This window comes from Ceratotherium simum, chromosome 7 (assembly GCF_057802395.1).
Source record: "Ceratotherium simum simum isolate JZ-2026a chromosome 7, ASM5780239v1, whole genome shotgun sequence".
Taxonomy (NCBI): Eukaryota; Metazoa; Chordata; class Mammalia; order Perissodactyla; family Rhinocerotidae; genus Ceratotherium; species Ceratotherium simum.
This window is the reverse complement of record NC_141906.1, coordinates 55,060,068-55,087,850: the sequence shown is the minus strand read 5'-3', so window position 1 is coordinate 55,087,850 and position 27,783 is coordinate 55,060,068. Positions and strand designations below refer to the sequence as shown.

Sequence of the window (27,783 nt, the reverse complement as noted above, 5' to 3'; positions counted from 1 at the left end):
AGGAAGACAGAAGCCAGCATGCCCAGCCTTCCTCTGCTGCTGCTGCTACTCTGGGGCGTGGGGTCTCATGGCTTCCCAACAGTGCCTTCAGAAACAGAAGAGCAAGATGCAGAGATTGTCCAGGTAAATGCTGAATTTCACGTGCCAGAAATGCAAAAGCCTTCATTTGCATTTTTCCACAGTATAATGGAGCAGTAATAGTATAATGGATTTATTTAAGGCTGGATTTCCTACAGAGAGAAATTTTTGTCAGAGAGGGCACTCTCCCAAAAAAGGCACCTAGCCAGGCATAGGCTTTCCTTTTCCAGTTGGAGGTGAGAGGAAACTAAAGGAACAATATGCAACTTTCGCTCTACAAATTGTAATTCTGACTTCATAGTAACTAACGGTAGGGAGATTTCTACTCTGAAATTACAGTTTCCACCAATAATAAGGATAATAAGAACCACAGAATCTGAATGCAATCTTTAAAAGTAGTTCTCTGTTTCAGCTAAAATTTCATACTGTCAATGTTTAGAAAAATGAGAAAGATTTCCCATCTAGTGTTTGAGTAATTTTATCTTTCATCAGAAATACCTGGAAAACTACTACAACCTGAAGAGTGATGGCAAGCAAATTGAAAAGAAGAGACACGGTAGCAACCCAGTGGTGGAAAAACTGAAGCAAATGCAGGAATTCTTTGGGCTGAAAGTATCTGGGAAGCCAGATGCTGAAACCCTGAAGGTGATGAAGCAGCCCAGATGTGGGGTGCCCGACGTAGCTCAGTTTGCCATCACTGAAGGGAACCCTCGATGGAAGAACACACACCTGACCTACAGGTAACCAGACTGAGCATCAGAGTGAGAATGCTATTTCCCATCAGAGTCATAAGAAATGAGCTCCGATGTATCTGTTTTTTATTTCATTTTAAGGATTGAAAATTACACACCAGATTTACCAAGAGCAGATGTGGACCAGGCCATCGAAAAAGCCTTTCAACTCTGGAGTAATGTCTCGCCCCTGACCTTCAGCAAGGTCTTCGAGGGTCAAGCGGACATAATGATATCCTTTGTCAGGGGAGGTAAGCTCTTCTTGTGGCATGAAAGTAGTCTCACCTTAACTTCACTTTGCCTTTAAATTGCTTCAGCTTTGCAGCTAGAATTCCTTGTTTAAGAGGAGTGTTAATTTTATGGGCTTAAGGAGTGAAAGTGTATCACATTTGACGGCAGTCTGTTTGCCTCTAAGCAAAGCTAATGCTATCCCTCATTGGTTAGCCTTAAGAAGAACCAAGAGGGACATTTGTTGAATTCTGTCTCTTGTAGATCACCATGACAATTCTCCCTTTGATGGACCTGGAGGAAACCTTGCTCATGCTTTTCAACCAGGCCCAGGTATTGGAGGGGATGCTCATTTTGATGACGATGAAACGTGGACCAGCAATTTCAGAAGTAAGTCAATTAATCTTTCTCTCTCAATTCCCCTACCCTCTTCTTGGTTCATTGTAATATTGGTTGATTTAACTGAAAGAATACATTAATAGAAGTATATATTTTTCTATTACCACTTAGAAATTTGATGATACAGCTAGAAAACTGTAAGAGAAGGATATTTCTGTTAGTAACAACATCTTAGTGGCTACAAATAGGTCACTCTAAAATTTCTATCAAGAAAATGTTGAAAATCTCGATGTTTTCCTTGTGGGAACCTACATAGAATCTTTTTTTTTTTGGTGAGGAAGATCAGCCCTGAGCTAACATCCATGTTAATCCTCCTCTTTTTGCTGAGGAAGACCAGCTCTGAGCTAACATCTATTGCCAATCCTCCTCCTTTTTTTTTCCCCAAAGCCCCAGTAGATAGTTGTATGTCGTAGTTGCACATCCTTCTAGTTGCTGTATGTGGGACGTGGCCTCAGCATGGCCGGAGAAGCGGCTCGTCGGTGCGTGCCTGGGATCCCAACCCGGGCCGCCAGTAGCGGAGCACACGCACTTAACCGCTAAGCCACGGGGCCGGCCCCATAGAATCTTTTTTTTTACTAGAGACACACCAAAATTTAGCAGTGTTAGTAAGATTATGTGGAAATTAAGGGAGGAGAGGCTGTACATGTTTTCCAAAATTTCCAGCATTAGGCAAGTAGCAGTTTGCAAACAGGAAAAAAAATTACGTGAATAGAACTCTATTGCTTCTCTGTGATATCATATACGCCATCTAACCATTGACAAGATTGACTAATCTGTGCTAGACTCTCAATCGGCTGAGTTTGCTTTTTAATTGTATCAGTGTCATCATAGAGTTTAGGCTTTGACCTCTCTCTCTTCACTATTAATAATGCCTTCCTCCCACCTTTGGAAAAAAGTTTTATATATATTTTAAAAAGCTATCGAGAAAATGTGAGCATTAGTCCTTGTAGAGTTGTAGATTACTTCTTAATTAAATGTCTCAAAGCTGAAAACATTTCAAATAATTGCAAATGCATTTATTGGCCCTTTTAGATTACAACCTGTATCGCGTTGCGGCTCATGAATTGGGCCATTCCCTTGGACTTGCTCATTCTACTGATATTGGGGCTTTGATGTACCCCAGCTACACCTTCAGTGGTGATGTTCAGCTAGCTCAGGATGACATCAACGGCATCCAGGCCATATACGGTGAGTATAAAAAAAGACATTATGGATAAGGGGCTATTAAAACAGCCATTAACTGTACCCTTTAAGAAGCTGTCTTTCATTGGTTATGTAGTTTCCCAATGCCAGGCAGAACTAACTCCAGATCTCTCTTTGCTTTAGGACCTTCCCAAAATCCCATCCAGCCAACTGGCCCACAGACCCCACAGGTGTGTGATAATAAGCTGACCTTTGATGCTATAACTACGATTCGGGGAGAAGTGATGTTCTTTAAAGACAGGTAAGACACCAATTCTTCTTTGTGTTTTGTATTTGTAATAATAACAACACTCACTACTATGGGTGCCTATGGGCCACTACTATGCTTCACACATTATCTTACATTTTTTACATACATAGTTATAATTATAATTAAATGTAAGCAATTGTTTGCATTTGCACAACATAATGAATTTATAACAGCTTCTTTTCCTCACATGTATTCTGTTATATGATTATCAGAGAAAACACCACTGAAGTAGACAATAAGCCAATATAATCCCATTTTACAGGTCAGTAAAGTAAGGCAGAGAGAAGGAAAGAGATCCTTTCAGGTCACAGAAGTCATTGGTGGCAGAGCAGTAATTTGGTCTTCTGAGCCCTACTCCAGGGCTCTTTTCATTTATACTGCTCTTTATGATGATAGGCATATTAGTACTTTCTTAGGGGAAATCAGTCCTTTTCATAGCACCATCATGCTGGTGAGGGTTGTGTAGCCACCCTTAAAGTATTACCCCTTCCATCCTAGGAAAGACAGCCATTCCAAAGCCTGTGATCATGACAGGTCTCTGTTGCCCCCCCCAAGAAGCCTAGAGAAGGGGAGAAGCCATTGCAGGGAGAATCTCCAAGAGTTCATGAGGACCCTCCCTTGGGGGGATATGGGCAGTCACAATGTGCTTCCCTCCTCAGAGGAGGATCCTAGAACTCCCCCTGCAGCGTGTGGCCTCAAAAAGGCTAGAGTCCCCTCACATGCAAGGGGCAGGCTTGTTCTATGTATCATACTGATTCCTAAAGGATCAGGCAAAATAGTAACATAATCTTTTTCTGAATGATGCAGTCCACGGCACATAGAAAGTAGAGGTGCTCTGAAAGGCTCACTTCTCCTCAGCCACTCTTCTTGGAGTGTTGCTGGTGCAGTTTTATACCTTGTGGTCATATCTACTCCAGAAAGCAGAGTATTGGCTCCTAATGCTTCCCATTCTCTGCTTTACTATTTTGTGTGTGTGTGTGTGTGTGTGTGAGGAAGATCAGCCCTGAGCTAACATCCACGCTAATCCTTCTCTTTTTGCTGAGGAAGACTGGCTCTGAGCTAACATCTATTGCCAATCCTCCTCCTTTTTTTTCCCTCAAAGCCCCAGTAGATAGTTGTATGTCATAGTTGCACATCCTTCTAGTTGCTGTATGTGGGACGCGGCTTCAGCATGGCCGGAGAACAGTGCCTCGGTGTGCACCCGGGATCCGAACCCAGGCCGCCAGTAGCGGAGCGTGCGCACTTAACCGCTAAGCCACGGGGCCGGCCCTGCTTTACTATTTTTGAATGTAGAAGATAAGGCTGAATGTAAACTATAGAGGGTGTGGGCAATGCTGAGGAGTGCTAAGGAACTACATACTTTTTTTTTTTTTTTTTTAAAGGAAGGGAAGAGCCAGTGAAAGACTCAGCCTGCTCTTATTTTTTTTTTTTAATTTTATTTATTTATTTTTTCCCCCAAAGCCCCAGCAGATAGTTGTCTGTCATAGCTACACATCCTTTTAGTTGCTGTATGCGGGACGTAGCCTCAGCATGGCTGGAGAAGCGGTGCGTCCGTGCGCGCCCGGGATCCAAACCCGGGCCGCCAGCAGCGGAGCGTGCGCACTTAACCGCTAAGCCACGGGGCCGGCCTGGAACTACATACTTTTAAAGGAAAGCTCTCAGTATAGCAGGACACACCTTTCCAAACAAGTCTTTGAGGGATTACTCCAAGGAACAGGACCAAGTCTAGGGTTTGCAGGAACTGAAAGTTCACTGAGATCATTTAAATGACATGAAGCCATGAAGACATGAAAGGCTAGAAAGAGTAATGGTAACTGACTTGCCTAAGGTCTCACAGCCAGACAGGGGCAGGACTGGATCTAGAAGTCAGATTTCTAACTGCCAAGGCCATAGTCTTCCCTGTGGTGTGGAATCTGGAAAACTCCACATGACAGTCTATGCTTCACTGTTACCCCAGTCCCTATGGACTGTAGAATCAACTTTGTAAACCACCAATCAAAGGAGGATAAACGGAGTGGCTGCCAGATCTGAGTTTAAAGTCAACCTTCGCTTCTTTTCAGCTGCATGGCCTTAGATACCACCTTTGGCCTCCCTGACCTCAATTTCTCATCTGTGAGATGAGAGTAATATGCTCTTGTAAAGTTTTTGTGAGGTAGGGCACGATGTAGGTAAAGGGCCTAAGTGTTGGAAGTGTGCACTAAATGTAGTATGTTAGCATTGAGTTCCAGCCAGTGGTGTGCTGCAGCTGCTCATAAAGTTTCTCCAAAACCGATTATTAAATTTTGAGAATTTTGCAAGCTGATTGCTAAATACAACCATTATTAAAAGTTAAATTATGTAAACTTACAATTATATTTAAACCAAAAGTAATAAAAATAATCAAAACTCATCCCTTTGTAATTATTTTATGACATTTTACTATTTATTTGTGTTCCTGAGGTTGTTTATGCCTGATGTATTTGTACGGTGGAAATACTATACAATGTGCACTACTGCAAATCTCCTGAAATCTGCCTTAGTGGGAGTGTTTCCACCATGGAAATAAGCAAATGCTACAAACTGTGACTGCTCGCCAGCCCCGTCTTGGAAAGCCAGATGTTAAACATTTACCAGCGCACCACCAGTGCCAGCAATAAGAAGGAGCTGGATGTCAGCCAGAGCTTGCTATCACTTAGATCAAAATCTTCTTTTGTTTTTTTCAAATCAGGTTCTACATGCGCACAAATCCTTTCTACCCAGAAGTTGAGCTCAATTTCATTTCTCTTTTCTGGCCACAACTGCCAAATGGACTCCAAGCTGCTTATGAGGTTGCTGATAGAGATGAAGTCCGGTTTTTTAAAGGTAATGCTTCCAGTTATTTTTCAGTTTTTATGAATAATTTTTCATCTTTTTGGGGACTGATATATAAGAGAGTACTAGCTACCTTCTATCCATGGACTTTTGAAAATCTACTAGTCTCACTTACCAAATCAGTGGGAGTCCATCACCTTAATTAAGAATTGCATAGTGCATTTCTGAGCCATTTTAAACAAAAAGCATATGATTGCAGATATAAATTTTCTGCCTGTTTATGAATCGGGACTTATGAAAGTGTTTTTTGTGCAAACGATTTCTGTATTTTCAACTCTCCACATCCCTGGGGGTGCTCAGCAATAAAATTGAGAGACTCGGGCCAACACTATAGAGAGGATTGAACAGAAACATTTGGGTTGTATGATTTCCTAAAGCCTATTTTAAGTACAAATAATTCTCCTGAGAGAGGGGGAGGCCCCCACTGGGCAGCCAGATAGGGGCGTGCAGCCTTGCTGTCAAAGTATGGTCCTCAGAGCAGCAGCGTTGACATCATCCTAGGAGTCTGTTAGAAATACAGAATCTCATTTAGCATAACGCCCATAAGGTCCATCCACGTTGTCAGGTCTCACTCCAAACCTTGAATTTTAGCAAGATTCCCAGGCAATTCGTATGTACATTAAAGTATGAGAAGTCCTGAATTACCGTGAATTGAATGGGGCAAACTTCTTTGATTCTATCAGAATGAAACATAATCCAATGATCAGCTCCTGGCTTTGAAGACAGTATGCCAAACACCATTATTTCTGCAAATATATGTTTGGCATAGTACAGACAAACATTAAGACATTTGACCCAGTCATACACTCAAGGCAAAGAGTTGAATGCAGTTCAGATGGGCAAAAAACTTTGAAACGGGCTTTCTAGCCCTTATCTCATAAAATTAAACAGGATTTTAGATACACAAAGTTTCAAACTACTTTTTCCTGAGGGGTAAATAAGTATATTTGTGCAATGAGAACAATCCTGGCTTCAAGATATAAGACCAGTTTTATGCGATGCAGGGCCTCCTAAGTATAAACATACAGAATCTGGACACGGCATAAATTCAAGTATTTAGAACTGTATTCTAGTCAGATGCAATGATTTTTATCCAGGGTTGCAAGTCATTGCAGATTGTGAGTCATTACAACACGCTGGCCCTTAGGATACTATTGGTGTGAACTTCCACAGCCCCTGAGCAACCTGGACAAGTGAGTTTTATACCACAGAGGTGGTATAATGAACTCTTTAGTCATGTGAACATCTGGCTTTGGGAAGCAGCCCCCCAGCCCCATAAACCAGTCATTCTCAAAGCTTGCCACAGATTAGAATCATCTAAGAAACTTTAAAATGTACACTGAATTAAGTGGTCTGGGGTAGGACCAGCATCGGTATTTTTAAAAAATCACCCTAGATGATTCTAACCTGCAGTCAGGACACTGCTCTAGCATGTGAGATTAAGAATTTAGCTGGAAATCTGCTTACTGTCTACTGGTGCCCCAGGCAAGTTTTTTCATCCCTGTTTCTTGATTGGCAGGTAATAAGTACTGGGTTGTTAAGGGTCAAGCCATGCTCTACGGATACCCCAAGGACATCCACAGATCCTTTGGCTTCCCTAGAACTGTGAAGAATATTGATGCTGCTGTTTCTGAGGAAGATACTCGGAAAACATACTTCTTTGTTGCTAACGAGTGCTGGAGGTAAAGACTGAGTGCAGAAAATGTTAGGGTCCCAGTTCTTTCAACATAAGAGAAAGTTCTAGATTGAACCAATTTAAAATGAGTCTCATATTGCCTTGGCTAGCTGACTTTTCTATGAATGGCTGTAGCCAGTCCAGCACCCAAGTCTACTGATCAACAATCATCAGGCAATACCTGTCCCAGAAATCCAGGGAGCACGTGGGGCAAAATTTGAAAGAGAAGATGTGAAAAGGAGGGTTTTCATCTTCAGAGAGCTACTTCAGCAAACAAGAACTTATCTTTCATCACGTTTTACCTTAAGACATTGTGCGGCACCTGCTGGAGAATTATAACTAGACGTTGGAGCTCAGAGGGACCTTATAAATCTTCTAGTCCACCCAACATCCTACCTCACTTCATGCCACCTCCCTATTTTAAACATGCTCTATTGAACTCCAAGTTTTTATTACATTCCTGCTGGTGAATTCCCTGTAATGATTTTGAACATGCTACGTTTAACAAACAGTTCTGACACATGCAATTATTTTTTGACCAGGTATGATGAATATAAACGATCCATGGATGCAGGTTATCCCAAAATGATAGCAGATGAATTTCCTGGAATTGGTGACAAAGTTGATGCTGTTTTCCAGAAAGATGGTAAGTGAATATATATGTATTTTCTCTATTCTGTTGCCATAGAATAGCATCAGTATTGTTATTTAGAACAGCACACACCAAAAATATTTATTCTCACAAATGACTTGGGTTTTTTAAGAATTCATGTTAAACCTAGAAATCATTTGTATAATGTAGTAAGTTTCTTTTGTTTCATTTCCAGGATTTTTTTATTTCTTTCACGGAACGAGGCAATACAAATTTGATCCTAAAACTAAGAGAATTTTGACTCTCCAGAAAGCTAATAGCTGGTTCAACTGCAGAAAAAATTGATCAACTGTTACAAAGTTGAACAGAAAAATATATTTTGAGAACCCAAGGAAGGTGTTTTCCTGAAGAGCCATATATTTAAATACAATACAGAGCTATTAAATATAATCTTTTTTATATCTCATTCTGAAAATATTTTTTATGATTTAGAATGTAATATTTTATATACTGCTATAATTTAGTTACACCAATGAAGGCTAAAGAAGGTCAAATTCATAGATTATGGATTCAGTTTTGCAATAAGAAAAGCTCTTTTCCAAAGTATAACATTCTGATATTGATACCGGAGAGCAGCCTCAGCGATGAACACCTCTCAAGACAGCAAGAGACAAGAGATATGAGTCTTCACCAGAGGAAAAGCAGTTCAAGAATATATAAGCAGCCACTAATATCATCCTTATATGCAAGGGACAACTTTTGTTACAGAAAATAAAATGTTTTATATTTGGAATAAAGTCATCCTTGTCTTTACTCTTCTATAAACTTTCTGTTAACGTTTAAGTTATTATATTCTTATTCCCTGATTATAAAGTCACACTTAGATTAAATTTCAAATTTGAAATGGGAAGTGACAAATATGCAAAATATTCATGTGGGAAATTAGGATATACCAAAAGTTCAAATATTCTCCATTCTCATGGAATTTATATCATATAGAAGAGGGAAAATCTATTTCCCATGTCCCATATAAGGATTCCAAAATTGGTTTTAGGTAAAAGCAGGGACAGCATGGTAGAACTTTCTAAGGGCATATCCCTTTCTCTTCTTCTGAGCACATGGGAGGGTTACGTTTTCCCACAGTCCAATTCCCTGCAGTTGTTGGGGAAGTGGGAGGTGGGCAGTGACACCTGACTAGTCCTGGCTGGTGGATTATGCCCAGAAGTGACCAAGATCACTCCAGATGGAAACATTTGATTGCTGGTGCAAATTTCTCCAGTGGTCTCCCCTCTCTGCTATGGTGATTGTAGAAGCAGTTATTGAGAGCACTTCCGCAGAGGGAAGAAGCCTGAATTGCTGGGCCAACACTCCAGTTACCCCAAGCCTCAGTAGCTTTTGCCTAAGAAATAAACTTTTCTTGTGCTAAGCCACTAAGATTTCAGATTTTGTTAAAGCTGCATTATCTAGATTTTCTAGACAAGCATTGTCTAGTTCATCATACCTAATTTGGGAGGATGATGATGTAGGGAGGAGTCATGCAGGTAGTTTCCAAGCCCCATGAGTTTTATGAGTAGCTCAGAGGGTGCTCAGTTTGCAGACTTTCCCAGTACATAGACAGTCTTGAGAATATTTTGAGGGACTTGTGATTCTGGGGCAGGCAGTTCTCAACTCAAGAATTTGGAAAGCAGTCTAACCTCTCCTTTGGCCAAGTCTCTCTCTCTCTAATAAACATTTTTATATTGAAGTAAAACATAAATGCAGAAAAACGCATATATCACAAATTTTCATTTCAATGAGTTATCATGAAGTTAACAACCCCATGTAACTCTCACCCAGCTCAAGAATTAGAACATTACCAGCACCATAGCAGGACCCCCGAGTTCCTCCCATCACAGCTCAACTCTGTCTTAGCTTAGTTCACTGGAACCAGAGCCTGAAACAGAAATTCTTTGGTGTGGTCGTTATGGGTGGAGTGCTCTCCGGAGAAGAGGAGTGAGAGAAACAATTTAGAGCAGGGAAAAAGCTAAAGAATGCTAAACAATGTGGTCTCAGACAGAGATTGCTGTGATCTCATGAGCAAGGAGCTCTGGAGCAAAAACTGAATCACAGTTAGTCCCACCTTGAGGCAAAGGAACTGGCCTTTTGTAGCCCCGTGTCAATCAGTCATCAGTTGAGGTCTGATCTGGCAAGAGGGGCATAGCTCCCAGGCAAGATGGCTCCCATTTGGCAAAGAAACAAGGAACAACCCTATCATAATCCCACTCAATTCATTATTCCAGTTCTTGCAAAAACCAAATGGATCATGGTCGATGATGGTAGATTTCTGTAAACTCCCCTAGCCGGTAGCTCCCATTCAGTTACTGTGTGTCAGACATGATTTCTTTACTGGAGCAAATCAATACAGCCTTAGAATCTTGGTATGGAGTGATTGGGGAGCAGTGTTTAGAGATTTCCCTTACTTTCTATGAGCCCAGATGCACTGAGAAGTAGAGTATTTGCTTGTTCGTGTTTTGTTTGGTTTTAACCCAAAATCCAGCTTTTCTACTTGGACATCTATTGGAGAATTTAGTCCCAAACACTACTATAAGGGGAAGTAGTAGCTTTTTCTTTCTAGACTTTTCCCATGTATGTTGAAGGGGCAGCACTCTGGCCAGTAAATTGTAGTGCAAAGCCAGAAGACCTGCTCTGCCACTCAAGTCTCTGTGATCTTAAGCTAATGATTTGGCCTTTCTGAATTTTAATTTCCTGTCTATGATAAAGGGAAAATAATACTAACTCTCAGGGTTGTCATGAGAATGAACAAGGCTAAATCACCTAGCATAAAGCCTGCCATGTAGAAAACATTACATAAATGATAATTGCCTTTTCCTCCCCACATTCTCCCAAAGCCAGAATTCTTCATCGTTGTTACTCTCCTGCCTAACAAGCTTCTTCCCACCAAAAATAGTCCACCATAGCAATGAACCAACTGAACAATGAACCCTAATCCAAATTGAAGATATAGTAACATTATTTTATGTATCCAACTATTTTTAATAATAATGGCTATTTTAGGTTACAATATATAGTCATGCTTTCTAACATTTACAACAAACACTGAAGCCACGATTCTGAGATATGTCTAACTCTTACTTTGACAATTTGCCTCCTTCAGTCGACTGTCCTTCTTACGGCAAGGACTAGTGACCTAAAATATTTAGCTAAATTACTCGGAGGGAAATAAAATGGGTAAAAATTCAGCAATAAACTGTGTTCCCATTCTGAAGCAGTCAAATTGGTATTAGAAGCATGGGAAAAGAGGTGGATTTCTCACTTGTTCTTGGTCTGTGACTTAGCACAATAACTCAACCAATGATAAAATCAAGAGCTTTCAATAAAAGAAGACGTTGCAAAATATTGTGGTTAGTGTCTTGTCATAGGTGATCCAGGATCACGTGAGTATATCTCCAATTTTAGAATCAGAGGCTGCTGGATGTCTAACATTGATAGCTTGCCAGTCTTCCCAAGAATTGGACCACATATAGGTGAGGAGCTGTTATACATTTCTTGGTCTTAATTGCAAGATGTGATGGATTGTAGTGATGGGGTTCAGGGTACACTGCCACAAATAATTCCCGAAATATTGATTATTTTGAATTAAAGTTACTTAAGAAGCAGCCTGTGCAAGAAAAACACTCTGACCTCCTTTGTCCCCCTGAAAGCAGGAAATAAATCTCTCACATGAAAGGTACCCTCCCTGCACCAGGAGGTAGAGAGACATCCTTATCTCCAGCGATAGGAAATTCAGGGGCAAGAAGGCTGTGTAAACAGCTTTCTCCTTAATTTCTTCACTAACTAGTACCCAAGCCTAAGTTTCTTGGTTTTGTCAGTTCTTCACAAATTTATTGTTTCTCTATCTAAAAGGTATATAAAAGCTACCTGCTTTGGTCACTTCTTTGCAGTCTCACATTCTTATGGGTTCCCCGTATCTATGAAATCAAATTGGTTTTTCTCCTGTTAATCTGTCCCATTTCTATTTAATTATTGGACCAGACAGAAGAATCTAGAAGGGTAGTAGAAAATTTTTCCTCCTTAACAGTAGACATATGTTTTATCTGGACGACATCTGTGCAGCCCAGGCCAAGAGCTGCAGGTGACAGAGCAGGTAGACATAGATCAAAAGAAAAGGCTGGATTAGCCGGATGATCAGAGAGTTGGGAGAAAAGAACAGAAGCTAAGGGGGTAAGCTGAAGGCAAGTTCAGGGGTAAATTTCAAGAATGAGAAAAACAAACAAATAAAATGAATGCCAAAACATGAGAGAAAAAGTTTGGGGAGAGGCAAGAAGCTTTTGATAAACATGTAAATGGTAACGGTTAGGATTCTGAGTAATCTTTTACCACTTGTCACCTGGCTGACCTTGAGTTTATTACTTAATTTATCTGATTCTAATCTCTACCCTTTTGGGTTGTTCTAAAATTAGAATTAACAGACATTTAGGACCTGGCATACCGTGGCAGCTCTGTACCACATACATACTCTTCCCACCCCAAGTCATTAATTTCTTAATGTCTTCTAAGGTGTTATGGCTTAATGTAGAATATGCTCACACACCAACATCACTCATGTAAGACATGCGCTTTGGTGTTTAGCCAATTATAATCGCAGCTCTTACTAAAATGTTAACTTTCATTGTATCATTACTACATAGTAAGATCCATCAACAGGATGTGCCAACACCAATAAAATTATGACTCAAATGAAGACACAGTATTTCAGAGCTTGCCAAATGAGTCCTGGGAGCATTGCCACAGATCCATCAGGCCAACAAACTTTGTCTGGTAAAGATATTGGAGCAAATATAAGATGACTTGTTCCCCAGCATAAAGCAAATATGATAACCCTGCAAATGAGGTTACATCCACCCCATTTTTATAGATGACAAAACAGTGGTCCACAGAAATTATATACTTCCTCAAAGTCCAACTGACTTTCTCGGAGTCTGGTTGTCAGCCCCCTCTTCTTCTGATTTTCAAGCTGATATCCATCCCATTCCGGCATACTGTGGAGCAAATTCCTTGGCTGCATTAATCTACAGGTTGTCTTTGCTGCCTCACGGCATATCTAAGCTGCTCTCCAACTCTGGCTTAGAGGTCTCAGAGCCTCCAGTTCCTAGAAGCCCCAGTCTGTCCAGTCTACCTCAAGTAGGGTGGAGACGGATGGTGCTCAGAGGATCATCCCTGCACACTCCCTAATTTAGTCTTCTATCATTTGAAATTACATACTGCAAGTGTGGTAGAGTTAATTTATCCTTATCAAGAGAAAAATCTAATGCTATATAGACTATAATATACTACAAGAATTTTAGAGATCTCTATATTAACAGTTTAATTTGATAAAAAAAAGTTATTGCAGACTTCATATGTGCAAAGCACTCTACTTGGCTGCGAAAAAAAAAGAGAGAGAAATATTACTCGAGGACAGAGTGATTAGACAGGGAGGATTTGAAATCGTTCTCCATTACAAATCTCAATCCACCTCTTTTTTGTACTTGGGGAGGAGGAGAAGAGCATGAAAGGAAGATTTTTAAAAAGCAAAGAAGAGGAGGAAGGTAGGAGGAACATTTCAGTCTAATATGCAATTTTATTTATTTCAATTTAACAAGTTTTATGGAGTGGTTACTATAAACATATCATCCATTCTGAAATCCATATCATGCGTTCAGAATGAGTGAATGCCATAGCAGAATCAGTGCACTTCTTCCTTCCTCTACAGACACTCCTTTCCATCACCTGCTTCCTTCTCACATGCTCCCCCTCCAGGGCCAGTAAATCCATCTGAAAATCGGTGACAGCCATTTTAAATGAAGACTCAAGAAATGAAATATCCCTTCTAATATCTTCCTAGATAGCAACTCCCACATTTAGACCATAATTGTAGTTGGAATTTCTTTCCATCCATCTACTTATTCCTAACCTACTTATATTTGAGTTTAAAATATAGTCTTTTTAAAAGAAAATTTCACTGGTTTTAAAATGTCTAAACACATGACATTTTACCAGGCTTGTCAGCTACCTCTCTGTAAACACAGAAAGATGAATTATCTAGTCAATTCTTTTTCCTCTTTACAAACACAGAAGCCATTTCCTGGAGATCAATCATTCTTTCATCATTCAAGTTTAGAAGATTGAGGGAAGTTACTGATGTCGGCTATATCCTCTTTACATTGAACTTTTGTGAACATTCCTAATGTTCAGATTAAAAAACACATGCATGAATCACGCTGTTCAGATATAGGCATTGTTACCCTATAAAAGGGTGGCTTTTAGAAGGTAGAAATGGAAGCCAATAAGCAGAGGTGTTTTCCTGAGGTAAAGACAGTGATAATGAAGCATCTTGTCATCCTTCTGCTGTTACACCTGCCAGTCTGCTCAGCTTATTCTCTGAATGGAGCAGTGAAGAAGGAGGACCCAAACATGGATCTTGTCCAGGCACTTAATGGTGGCAGCCATTGCAGTCACTGGCCAACCCAAGCAGAGGAACAAATGTGCCTGCTTGTTCTAGCAACACAAAGCAGAATGATTTGATTGGAGGTTACTGTGTTGGAATAATTTAGCATTAAACAATATTAAAGTGCTGGAGGTGTAACGTCCCTTCATTTTAACAGAAAAGGAAAGAAAGGCACAAAAAAGGGATAGACTTACTCAAGTTTATACAATAAAATAGTAGCAGCAGCGTTGGGGCTAAATGAAAAGAACAAATGGAAAATGCAGAAAACTTCTCTGACTTTAGAATTTCTTTAGTTAAAATAATTGGGGAGGGAACATGCTAATTTTGATCAGTAGTATGAGGTAATAATGTTCGTATTGTTACTTGTCATGTTTGGACAAAACAACTTATCCCACTTCAGTCTTGAACCAGGTCTATATCAACAGTATAAAGTAGAAAAAGTTAGATATATTCATCAAAACTATCCACACAATTATGTCAAAGGAGAGTTTCTTTTTCTTTAAGCATGCTGGACCTGAATTTTTAACTTCAAATTTTTTACTTGGCTTAACAAAGTAAATTGCAATGAATTTTAAAAATTTGTATAAAGTTGGGCCGGCCCCGTGGCTCAGCAATTAACTGCGCGTGCTCTGCCGCTGGCAGCCCGGGTTCGGGTCCCGGGCGCGCACCGACGCACTGCTTATCCGGCCATGCTGAGGCTGCGTCCCACATACAGCAACTAGAAGGATGTGCAGCTATGACATACAACTATCTACTACGGTTTTGGGGGGAAAAAAATAAATAAAATTATAAAAAAAAAATTAGTATAAAGATAAAATAATTATATGGGGAGTCTTAATGAAAAAGCATATTGAGTTTTTTACCTACATTTGTTTCAATAAACTGGATAACTAAAATGGTTTGTGAAATTTAGATGAATGGCTAAAAATCCTAACAATGACCTTAAAACTATACTTATTATTCCATTATCAATACGGAGAAAAATACTACAACCCTGCAAAAGATGTGAAACACTTTTTTAGAGGAAGACAGTGGGCCTGTTGTTTAAAAAAATTCAAGAAATGCAGAAGTTCCTGGAGTTGGAGGTGAGAGGGAAGCTGGACTCCGACACTGTGGAGGTGATGCTCAAACCCAGATGTGGAATTCCTGATGTTGGTCACTTCAGTACCTTTCCTGGCATGCCAAAGTGGAGGAAAACTCACCTTACTTATAGGTAATGGGTCCAAAGAGGTTTTACCATAATATTGAAACTTTATAACTTACTATTACAGGAGAAAATAACATATCCTTTTTTTCTCTTGAAAGATTGTGGATTACACACTGGATTTGTCAAGAGTTGTTGATTCTGCCATTGAGAAAGCTCTGAAAATCTAGGGGAAGGTGTCTTCACTCTCATTCTCCAAGATTTATGACGGAGACACTGACATAATGATTTTTCCAGTTAAAGATAATAAAATAAAATAAAATGTATTCGTTTATCTGGTGTTGTCTTATTGAAAAAAGGCAAAAGGAAATTCTAAATACTTATATTTCCATTAATTTTTTTCCTCCACCAGAAAGAGAGAAATGGAAACTTTGAAAATTTTGATGGACCAGGAAAAGTTTCAGCTCATACCTATCCACCTGGGCCAGGCTTTTATGGAGATGTTCACTTTGATGATGATGAACTGTGGATGGAGGATACATCAGGTGGGTTATGAACCTCTCTGGATGATTTCAGAAATAATGTCTAACACTATGCAAGAACAATTTGATTATCCAGAGTGAGCATTAAATGGAGCATCCTAATAGTTGAAATTTCTGATTATTCAAATGGTAACAATAAGAAGTCCTCTTTGTTTCAATCATTATTGAAGAACTTTATAAAATGTCTGCATTTCCTTCATTGCCCTCAACAAACATAATATTGTAAGCACGATTCAATCTTGTTTCCACAACTCAGGATCTTGTGGAGGTGTTAGAATGAGCATGTTAACAATGCTTTTCATTGCTGTAACTACAGATGATCAAGGTAGGATAAGTTGCATTGAATCAGTTCTGACATTAAAATTTGCCCTTGGGTTTCTTCATTTCTTCCCATTTGCCTCCTTTTCTCTTAAAAGATCAGGAAAAATGCCAGAAAATAAAGAAAATTGCTAGGTCATCTGTTTAAATAAACCTGTCACTATTTCTAGCTTAGAAACTTTCTCTTTTTTTTTTTCCTAAATTTGTTCTGAAAGACTTTGCTAAGTTTAAACACAATGACCAAAATTAACTGCATTTATTTATTGATTTATTTTTTTTCAAGTGGCTTCTGAAGTTTTGAAATACACTGTTTGAAACACATGGTTTGAAAGTGTAGGAAAGGAAGAAATTTTACTCTACCCATCTAAGTTCTTCTGGCTGGTCTAAGAATTAAATTTACATAAGACAGAATAACAGGAGAAAGTCAAACAAAGTTTAACAACATGTATAAAGGGGAGAAACCCAGGAAAACTGAGTAACTCACCAAAATGGCCAAAGCTGCTACCTTAAATACCATCTTCAGCTAAAGACAAAAGAGAATATGGGGGGTAGCAGTACGGGACTTCAAAGGGGAGGAAGGAAATTTACACGGATATGGGAAAGCAAATGCTTGGTAAACAAATGTTTGCTATGCCTTGCAGAGACAATGGGACAGGGAGAGGACTTTGATCAAATGGGCTTTGCTAGGTTCCTCCCTGTCTACAGCACCTGGTTCATATTATACTATAGTTATCTAAGGTGATAGCTCCTTCCTGGAACAAGCCTTCTATCTTAAATTCTTTCAGACAGTTAGGGAGAAGGTCAAAGTTTCTCCCTGAGTCTTTTCTTCTTAAAAACGATCAAGCCAAAGAGACATATTTTGGGGTGACCAATTCTGATCCCCTACAAAACAATTGTTATTTTTAAGATTGATTGGGATCTTTTTTTTTTCAGCTGAGATCCACTATTTTTTTCCTCCCCAAAGCCCCAGTACATGGTTGTATATCCTAGTTGCAAGTCGTTCTAATTCATCTAAGTGAGCCACCGCCACAGCATGGCAACTGAACAGACAGGTGGTTTGGTTCTGCAACCAGGAAGAGAACCTGGGCACCTAAGTGGTGAGTGCCTGACTTTAACCACTAGGCCATCAGGGCTGGCTCTGGTTGGGATCTTTAATGCAAATGCAAAGAGCATCTTTACTGAGAGTACAGACTTGAAGCTTGTGTTGCATGAAATGATCTTGTTTTATTTGAACAACTATTGTTTTCTGCATAATTGCTTGTAGCCTTGGTTAAATAATTTCTACTATTAATTTCAATAAAAACTCTTTTTATAATAGTAAAAAAAGCTGAATCCAGCTGTGTTTGTGCCACAGAAAACTATTATTGGGTACATTTCTATTTTAAACTGAAGATTGTGCACATCCAATGGCACCTACTACTGGGAAGGTTTTTGAGAATCAAAACTTATTTGATAGTGACGAAGAGGAGGAAAAACAACTCAGGCTAAATCCCCACAGGAAATAACCAGAGTTTTTGTTGCCTAAGAATTTGAGGAATAGTGTGAATATTCTGATTTATTTCAACCGAGGTTGCAACTGGTACATGTTACTAAATTTGAACAATAACTTACTTTGTATTTATAGAGACAATAAAGAGTTATATGAATTGACGGGCTACCAGTCTTGGTCTCTCCAAAGAAATATCTTTTGGAAACAATGTCTACCACTGTCATTATAAGAAAAGTGACTGGGTTTCCCTGACCAAAGAGAGAACTAGGGAGGAGTATGTTAAAAAAAATACCTCTCTGATATATTGACTTCAAGACTACCTTAAAAAATACATGAAGTTCTATGAAGTATGGAATATGCCAATCAATCATCCAATCCACAAATTAAAGAAAAGACACTGTGTGAGTCCAAGGATGGCCTTTATAGCTGGCATGTGTTCTGTATATATGTTTATGGAATAAATAGCTGTTAGATTCTGAACACTTATGGTTTTTCAGATAGGGACCAATTTATTCCTTGTTGCTGCTCATCAACTTGGCCATTCCCTGGATCTCTTTCACTCAGCCAATGCTGAAGCTTGGATGTACCCGCTCTTCAATGCGTTCACAGACCTGGCCCAGTTCCACCCTTCTCAAGAGGATGTGAATGGCATTCAGTCCACATATGGTGAGTGATGATGAAAACAGTGCCTATTCATTCTTGATGTTCTTTAGGAAAGCTTCACAATGATGGTCTTCAGGAAAATTTTAAAATACTACATGATGTTTCATCTCAACGCACTTTAAGAATGTTTGGAAAGCGTATAAATTGACAGAAGCATCATATTTCTCCTAACGTTTGCATCTCTGCATCTGTTCTCTTTAGGACCTCCCCCTACTTCCCCTGATGACCCCGTGGCGCCCACGGAATCGGTGCCTCCAGGACCTGGAACGCTAGCCATGTGCAATCCTGCTTTGTCCTTTGAGGCAGCCAGCACTCTGAGGGGAGAAATCCTGCTCTTTAAAGACAGGTCAGACCAGAAAATTATATTTTCCTATCTGTTCTTTTGACGTACAATGCTTGGAAAGGAAAACAGAAACTCAACAGAGATTTTTAAATAAAATATTTCCTCTACATTTTTAAATCATTCAGACCCGGTACTTGTTCCATTTTATCAGCCTTAAAATTGTCCAGATCATTTTTCACAGACTTACAAAGGATGATTCTTGGTCATTAGAACGTAAGCTCGATGAAGGCAAGGGGTTTTATCTGTTGTATTCACTTTTATATCTCCAAGGCCTAGAATAGGCCCGGCACATGCAGTGAATGTGTTGAATAAAGGAATGAGTAATTGTTGCATTTAAATATCATAAATTATACAACTTCTTCAAAAAGTGCTGGTGGATCATTAGAAGCAGGTTTGTATCTTTATCTTTGCTAACAAATCCTACTATTTAAATTAATTAATTTTTTAAAAAGTGATATATGCTTAAGGCACAATATTAAAACAACACCAAAAGACAAGAGTTAAAGGAAAAATCTCATCTCCCCTCTCTATACAGTCCCCAGTTCTCCCCATATGTGCAACCACTGCTACCAATTTCCTTTATCTCTTTACAAAGATATTCTATTCACATACAGGCATAAATAGGTATACATTTTTTCTGCTTCTTTTTTCAAAAATATTAATAGGTGCATAATACACATACCATTTTGCAGACATGTAGAATGGACATCAAGTTAAATCATTACACTGTTAACACATTTCCTGCCATAGATTTCATTACCCTGGGATCATATGGAGGAGGACAGCCCAATCCAGACTTCTGAATTAGCATTGATTGAAAGAAAGAGAAGAATATGTTCTTTTTGTTCTTGTATCTAAAGAAGAAAGACAATTGCAATCAACTTTTAGCTATTATAGATATTTTTGGCACAGATCCCACTGGTATCTCGAATCTAATTTCATTTGATTTCCACATTTTGGCCCTCTTTCCCTCAGACTTAGATGCTGCATATGAAGTAAATGTAAGGATACCGATTTGGTTTTAGAGGTAAGTATTATATAAGAATTTTAACCTGTTGAAGTAAGTCATCGCAAAAACTTCATCAAGACGAGTTTTCTCCGTTACGTTAAATTTTGGGTAGTTTATTACCACAAGACCTAGTGCTAATGCTTAAATAAGATGTGTACAAAGAACATTATAAGTTTTGTTTTAAAATATACAATGAGACTTAAGTAATAGATGATATCTTACATTCATGAATAGAAAAATTCAATATAGTAAAAATGCCAAATTATCCATAGATACAAGGAATTTTCAATACAAACACCAAAATATTTTTCACGGAACTTGACAAATTTGTTCCATAATTTATATGGAAGTGGAAAGGCCAAGAATATCCAGGATACTCCTGAAGAAGAATAAGATGAGGATAAATGTCCTGCATTATAAAGCTTTAATAGATAAGATAATCTGGCATCAGTACAGGGATAGACAAATTACAGAATGGAACTATCTGGGCCTGTTGGCTCCTTTGTCAGATTTTTAAACTGCTGTTTTGTTCTATTAGTAATATGCTATTTGAGCTTCTATTACTTCTTGAGTCCATTTTGTTAACATTTTTCTAGGAATTTGTCAATTTTGTCTGTTTTCAAATCAACTGGTATAAAAGTTTCAGAGTATTATTTTGTTGTCATTTTAATTATTGCTGAAGTTTTTTCCTTTTTCTCGTTTCTAATACCGAATCTCTGTGCCTTCCTCTCTTTATCGATGTCATAGGATAAGAGGATATTTAACAGTTTTATTGGTCTTCTCAAAGAAATATAACTTTTGGCTTTGTTAATCCTCTTTATTGTATTTTGATTTTCTATTTAATTAGTTTCTGTCCATACTTTCATTGCCCTCATTTTTGCCTTCTTTGAATTTATTCTGTTATTGTTTTTATAACTTAAGTTTGATACTTACCTTATTAACTTCTAGCCTTCTTTCTTTTCTAATATAAGCATTTATGCCTATAAATATCCCTTTCTTCCCAGTTTTTGCTTTATCCCACAAGTTTTGATATGTAGTATTTTCATTTTGTTCATTTTAAGTTTTCTTTTAATTTTAATTCTTTTTCCTTGACTCAGAATTTATTTGGGAGTATTTTTAAATGTCAAACTGTATGGGGATTTTTTTAAAATATGTGTTTCTGACAATCTCCTTTTTATAAAGATTAAATAAAATAATGTGAGGTTGCATTGGAAATTGTAAAGGGTTATATAATCTAAAGTATTTCTATTATTCATTAATTTATCTGACATTTATTTATTGCTTGCAATGTGCCAGGCACTGTGCTCGTTATTGGAGGTCAAAACTGAAAAGGGTTCATGTTCTAGAAAGCGCAGCAAAGATGGAGGCATCAGCATACCATATGATAAGTTCTGGGGTTGAGGGAAGCCAGAATGCCATGGGATCACAGAGGAAGGGCGCTTGACCCATACCCAGGGTACAGCAAAGATCCTTGAGAGGAGATGATGTGTAGGATGAGTGTTGAAGGAGAATTTTACTGTGCGGAGAAGGGTTGGGTGTGTAGAGAGTGGAAAGTTCTTTAAGGCAGAAGGAACTGTCTATACAAGAGTAGGAGCATATCTGAACTGCTCAGACAGGTACAAGTTGTTTAACTCAGGTGAAACAAGAGAGATACACAATAGATTGCCATTTTAGATTAGTTAACTTGGCAGTGAGGTGAGGAAGGTATTCAGGGTTGGTGTGGGAGGGGTGGTGTGACAAAGTAAAAGCAGAGAGACTGATAGGATTCCATTGTCCTAATTCACTCAAACTTGGGTGGATCTCTAAGATATTCAGTAGAAGAACAGACTGGACTCAATGACTATGAGATATCCAATAAGTGTCCAATAAGTAACTGACTTATTGATTTGAAGCTTAAGAGAGAGTTCTAGGTTAGAAATTTAGATTAAGAAGTCACCAGTAATTATAAGAAATAACTAGAACTGGTCACCTTAATTTATAGATAACAAATACAAGACCTAGAAAGAGCAATGGACCAGAGTTATCTACTCATTTATTTGTTCACACATTTATTCAGGAAATATTTATTAAGTACCAGCTATCAACTGGGCATTGGGTTAATGGCTGGAATTAAAACCAAGACTTTCTGTTTTCCACAACAATGTAGTAAAATCATTTCTAAAACCAAAAGGCTTCACTCAAAATTTCTTGGGCTTCTTTTTTCCATAAGAAATAAGTTCTGGGCTGTCAGAAGAATTGAGGTTATCCAAGAGGCATCTACACCCTGGGTTTTCCTCCAATTATAAGGAAAATTGATGCAGCTGTTTCTGATAAGAAAAAGAATAAAATGTACTTCTTTGTAGAGGACAATTACTGGAGGTAAGATACAATAGGATGACTTTGTAAGGAGCCTAATTAGGAAAATAATTTTCTTTCTTCAAGGATATCCCCCACTCCCACCATCTAACTTCCTCTAACTTCAAACTTTCTGATTATGAGGAAGATGACTTATAGTTATTTGACTTTCCAGATATAATAAAGAGCTCTCAAAATAGCTGATCTCTGTGTCATATATCCACACACCGAAAGATATCAGGAGACTAACTGAGGTCCCGACAGTGGGCCACCAAAGGAAGCCCAAGTGTGTCAGGCTGTAGAGACGAGGTCTACAGGGCAAGTATGATAGAGAACCAGAAGCTTATTTTTAGCCAAGTGATTCATTCAATTCACTTTGCATCTTATGTGCATTCAGTCTTCCTGCATTTGTAGCAGAAAGGCCCTTAGGCTCTACGTGTCTAGGCTTAGAAAATTGACCTCAGACATATATATGGAACCTCTGTAAAATAGCATGATATCCTTGTTTCTGGAGAAAATATTGTTTTATGTGCTAAGCTTGTAAGCCCAGGAAAGTCACATATTTTTGTAGTCATAAAAATGTTTAACACTTTTTTATACTACTTGAGAATTTTATCCGGGAGTCCACGCTGGAACACTAACGTTACATCATACTGTTGCATGTAATGGGGCCCCTGCACAGTGTTGAGCTGTATTTCTTTCACTTCGTATAGACTTGACGAAAATATCCAGTCCAAAGGAACAAGGCTTCCCCAGACTAATAGCTGATGACTTTCCAGGAGTTGAGAAAAAGTTGATGCTGTATTACAGGCGTCTGGTAAGAGGACACTCATTTCATCGCCAATACGGACACTTTGGGGCATTTTATGGTATCAAAATGAAGTGGAGAATCAAAACAATTTTAAAATCATTCAGTCTTACATCCTTATTACTCCAAATTCCTGAAATTGTTAACTTTCCAATTTATGCAAATTGGATTTAAATTTTGTTTTTCTTGAATAATTTCTAAGCCTCTGTTTCATGCCAGCGTGTAAAATCAAAGGATACTTCCACACATCATAGCCATTATCTTTCAGGTCGCACTATGTTGGTATAAAAATGCAACCAAATACGAGCCACATTTACTAATGGCTGGCTGTCTTTCTCCTCTGTCCCATCCTGTTGTCCATTCTCTCCTATCCCAAAGGGAGCCTTGTCTGGCCTTCTGTTGCAGCCTGCAATTGTTTGCATTAAATAATTCACCTGTAAATAAATAGTAGTCTTCCTATATGCTCAAAATAGACAAAATCTGATTCCTGGTAATTTGCAGATGAGAAAGCAAAGCTTGTGCTTGCTCTTAAGGAATTATGGAAGGAGCTGCCAGGGCTTGACAATCACAATGCTCATGAGGCTAATGATCTTGTTGTTAAGATAACTAGACCTTAATGTATTCAAAGCAGGAAATGGACCTCTGGTGTATTTTATTGCTGACCTGATTCTCCTGGGTCCAATTGCGTCCATAGCTATGATTTAGGACCTAGTGGAGGAAGAGAAAATTGGGAAGAAAAGGGATAAACTAAGGTTTTAAAATAACACAGAATTTTGTCTATTTGGAGGTAGTATAATCTAATTTTCTTAGAGCATTGGCTTTGGAGTCAAACAGATGAGATAGAGTTCTCCCTCCATCTTTCATTAGAGATGTTACCTTGGGAAAATCGCAAAATCTCCCTTATTTTCAATTTTGTCCTCATTAGTAATACCTCATATTTATTGTAAGAATAGATGAGATAAAGCGTGTCAAGTACTTAGCACAGTGCGCCTGGCTCAGAGTAACCACTTAATAAATGCCATTCACTATTAGCTCACTCTCATTCTGAGTTACGCATGTTGGAAAATTGATTTATTTGAAGAATGTCTCATTATTTTCCTCATCTATATTTACAGGATTTTTCTGTTTCTTCAGTGGATCGTCACAGTTTGAGTTTGACCCTAATGCCAAGGTGGTGACATGTATATTGAAGAGTAACAACTGGTTATATTGTTAAGTGAGATATGGAGAAAATAGATTCATTTTAAATGAATCTAATAATTATTCACATAATTTATTATGAGTCAAAATGATTCATTGTTCCTGCATGTGCAGTGGCCAAAGAAGATCAGCCTAGCAGATATCTTCACGTGTCATGGAACATTCATCTGGAAACCTTTACTTGCTGCTGGATTACATTAAATAGAAGTGGGAAATACTCATGTGCAATAGGCAAGAGAATGTATCTCCATTGTTGTTTTATTTAATCTTTAAAAAAGATTTTTATTTTTGGCCTGTTCTTTACTTTCTAGAATAATTCATTTTCAATACAATGACCACACTGTGGACTGAGCATTTAACAGATGGTCTGCTAGTAGGTGTAGTAGGAACACACATTTCACGGATGGGGCATATGGCTGTCATGTACCCTCTCCCATTCTCTCTACCAACAGAATCTTTATTTTCACTTCCCAGATATTGTAAGTGTTCTTTACACACCTAAGGAAGAAAGAGCTCCTGTAGGACTGGCTCTGGACAAAATTGGGAAATAGAGTTCTGGGATATTGGAGCTTAGAAACGTAGCAAACCGTCTAGTCCCCATCATCACCTACATGTGGGGAAGCAAAACTGGTTTGAGATCCAGCCAGTTCTCTTTTAACCCAATGTTTCTTCAGTGGTGCTCTCTGCCGGCCCTGGGAACCAAATTTCCCATATCCTCCACACTCTCTCACTAAATATTCTCTTGTTACCATTTTGTATCTGGCAGTTCCTGGGTGAATAAAAGTTTGTGTGTGCATGCCAATTGTATGACAGGTTTATTACCACTAGGTTATATGCTTTACACCCTACCAGGTCCACTACAGAAACTTGTTCATTCTTTTATTGATTCACTTAAATGACAGGCACTGTCTTGGATGCAAGGTGCAGGACAGTGAGAAAAACACATTTAACCTAATCTCATTAAGTTTTGTGTGGTAGGAGTAAGAAATCAAAAAAAAAAGGGACACAAATTAATATATGATTATAAATTATGAAGATGTTACTAAAGAAATGACAGAGAGGCAAGGGAGAATAATATTGTGAGGGAGGGAACTACCTGCTGAAGTTCGCTTGTTAGAGAAGGTCTCTCTGGTACGATAATGAAAAAAAAGCATCTAAATTCAATTATCCAGGTATATGTGTAGGAGATACATCAATCCAGGAAGAGAAAACTCAAAATAATTTTGAGGTTCAGAGGTGAAAACATCTTGGCATCTTCAAGGAAAGGAAAGCAGACGGGTGCCTGATTAGAGTGTTGGTGGGTGGATGTGGAATAAGATGATGTTAGACATGTAAGAAGAATCATTGCATTCAGGGTCTTTCAGATGTGTTAAAGAGCTGTCTTTTATTTTAAGTGCATTACGGATTTGCTGAAGGGGTCTTTAAACAGAGAAGCAACATGAGCCATTATATATTTCGAGTGATTACGCTAGCTGGAGAGAATCGGAAGGAAGTAATGTTGAAAGTTGGAAGACAGGTTAAAGGACTATTACAGATGACAGGAGAAGGTGGCAAGGATAGGAGGTCTTAGGGGAGATTGAGAGATATGACTAGACTTGAGATACATTTTAACATTATTCAGATTTAACAATGGACTAGATGAAGAGTTTCAAGGGAAATAAAGTTGTTAAGAATAACTCCTGGATTTCTGGCATGAGCACCTTCTTGGATAGCAGTGGCTTTAATATAGTTGGGGGAAGACTGGAAGGGAAGCAGTTTTGTGGGAGACAGCTAAGAGTGGGGAGGAATCATCTCATTTTTTAAATTTAGAAATTCTTGTGAGATAACCAAGTAAAGGCATCAATAGGCCATTAGCTAAAGGAGCCTGGAAACCAAAAACAGAGTAAATAAAACTGTGGGGGATTGCGGGCATCAGTGAAGTCATGGGAATAGATAAGGGTATATGGAGAGACTGCAGAGAGAAAGCAAGATGGTTCAGGATTGAACCCTATAAAATGATGTGTCACTCAAGCTAGGCCAGGTTATGCTGTGGTAACAAACAACTCCCAAATTTCAGTGGATTAAAACTAAAAGTCCATCATGGTATTCCTTTGGGATTTCTACTCCAAGTTGTCCTCACTTCAAGATCCAGGCTGAAGGAGCAGCCACCACTTCAAGCTCAGTCCTTCACTGTGACAGAGGGAAAGAGTTATTGGTAAATTTCACAGTGACTGTTAAAGCTCTGTGTGGATGTAACAAACATCATTCTGTCTACATTTCATTGTCAAAGAAAATTTACATTGCCTCATCTAATGCCAAAGACAGGCAAATAATATCCTGTCACACGTATGGGAGGAGAATCAGAAATATTTGGTAGATAGCACTAATCATAACTACAAAGAGCTTTTTGTTAAAAAAAAAAAAAGTAATTTTTCTTTATTTTTTTATTTTAAGTGTTTTACATTAGATTTTTTGAATTGGAAATACATGAAAATGGCCCAAAGTCCAAAATGAAGAAAACATTACCTATTTAGTGAAAAGTTTTTCTCCCTCCCATCTCATCTCAGCAACCGAGAGGTCAGCAATGCTTCTGATTTCTATGAATTTCATGTGAATCTTTTCATCGATTCTATGCGTTTATGAACATCTGGTTTTTTTCCCCAAAGGGTAACATACTTCATATCCTAGTCCACATACCAGTTTTTCTCACTTAATGTATCTTGGAGACTGTTCTGTATCGGTAACAGAAGCTGCCTCATTCTATTAAATAGCTACATAGTAATCTAGTGTATGAATCTAAAATTTATTTAACAAACCCTTATTAGTGCACATTTGGGTTGACTTTCAATATTGTACTTTTAAGAGCAATACTGTAACTAATATCCTTTTACATGTCATTTCATAGGTGACAGTGTATCAGTTGAAAAACTCTAGCACTTAAGGGCTACGTAGAGGAAGAAGAGCTGGAAAGGCATGTCGCTGATTCAGTAATATGAAGGTCATGGATGATCCCAAGAATGGCAGCATGGATGGGGAGATGGTGGCACAAATCTGACCAAAGTGTCCTGTAGGATGATTTTGGTATAGATTGACTTAATAAAGGAAATTAATTGGCTCACCAACTAACAAGAAAAGTCTTAAGGCAGTTTTCAGTTGCAGTTTAATCAGCTTCCTCTGCTGTTCTTTTGGCTCTGCACTCTAAATGATAGCTTTTTTCTTTAGCCTGAATTTCCTTGTGATGGTCTGATAACTGAAAGCATTTCTTCAGTACGTTATCCCTATCCACCAAATAAGATTTCTCTACTGTCCTCTGATTGAGCTATCTTTCTTCACGGGCCACACTGAGTCAATTACTGTGGAAAGGAGAGCAGGACTGGCTTAGACCCTTGAAGGTGTGTTGTGCTCAATCCCACCCTAATTATGCTCCTGCTATTCAACGGGTGAGAAAAGAATTGACATAG

The 27,783-nt window shown here is 38.5% G+C and overlaps 2 protein-coding genes across 2 annotated transcripts; both read left to right on the top strand.

Annotated features, from left to right (window-relative positions):
- Positions 1-18: 18 nt before the first annotated feature.
- LOC101408894 (interstitial collagenase) lies at positions 19-8,351 on the top strand. Its single transcript, XM_004427396.2, has 10 exons — positions 19-123; positions 571-818; positions 912-1,060; positions 1,302-1,427; positions 2,469-2,624; positions 2,763-2,880; positions 5,597-5,730; positions 7,259-7,421; positions 7,957-8,060; positions 8,242-8,351. The coding sequence occupies exons 1-10, from the start codon at positions 19-21 to the stop codon at positions 8,349-8,351; spliced, it is 1,413 nt and encodes a 470-aa protein (XP_004427453.1).
- A 6,018-nt stretch (positions 8,352-14,369) lies between these two features.
- Positions 14,370-24,359, top strand: LOC101409151 (stromelysin-2). The gene is given in 16 exon segments (XM_004427397.2): positions 14,370-14,484; positions 15,473-15,513; positions 15,516-15,713; positions 15,799-15,933; positions 16,050-16,182; positions 18,488-18,652; positions 18,851-18,995; positions 19,890-19,924; positions 19,927-19,956; positions 19,959-20,019; positions 22,211-22,230; positions 22,233-22,359; positions 23,049-23,070; positions 23,072-23,120; positions 23,123-23,152; positions 24,259-24,359. Coding segments are annotated over 16 exon segments (1,407 nt in total).
- Positions 24,360-27,783: the final 3,424 nt, after the last annotated feature.

Excerpts from the sequence above, each read along its gene's own strand:
- LOC101408894 (XM_004427396.2), top strand. The coding sequence starts at position 19 with ATGCCCAGCCTTCCTCTGCTGCTGCTGCTACTCTGGGGCGTGGGGTCT. Across the intron at positions 2,881-5,596 it reads GTGATGTTCTTTAAAGACAG|GTTCTACATGCGCACAAATC; the intron begins GTAAGACACCAA and ends TTTTCAAATCAG. Across the intron at positions 5,731-7,258 it reads TGAAGTCCGGTTTTTTAAAG|GTAATAAGTACTGGGTTGTT; the intron begins GTAATGCTTCCA and ends CTTGATTGGCAG.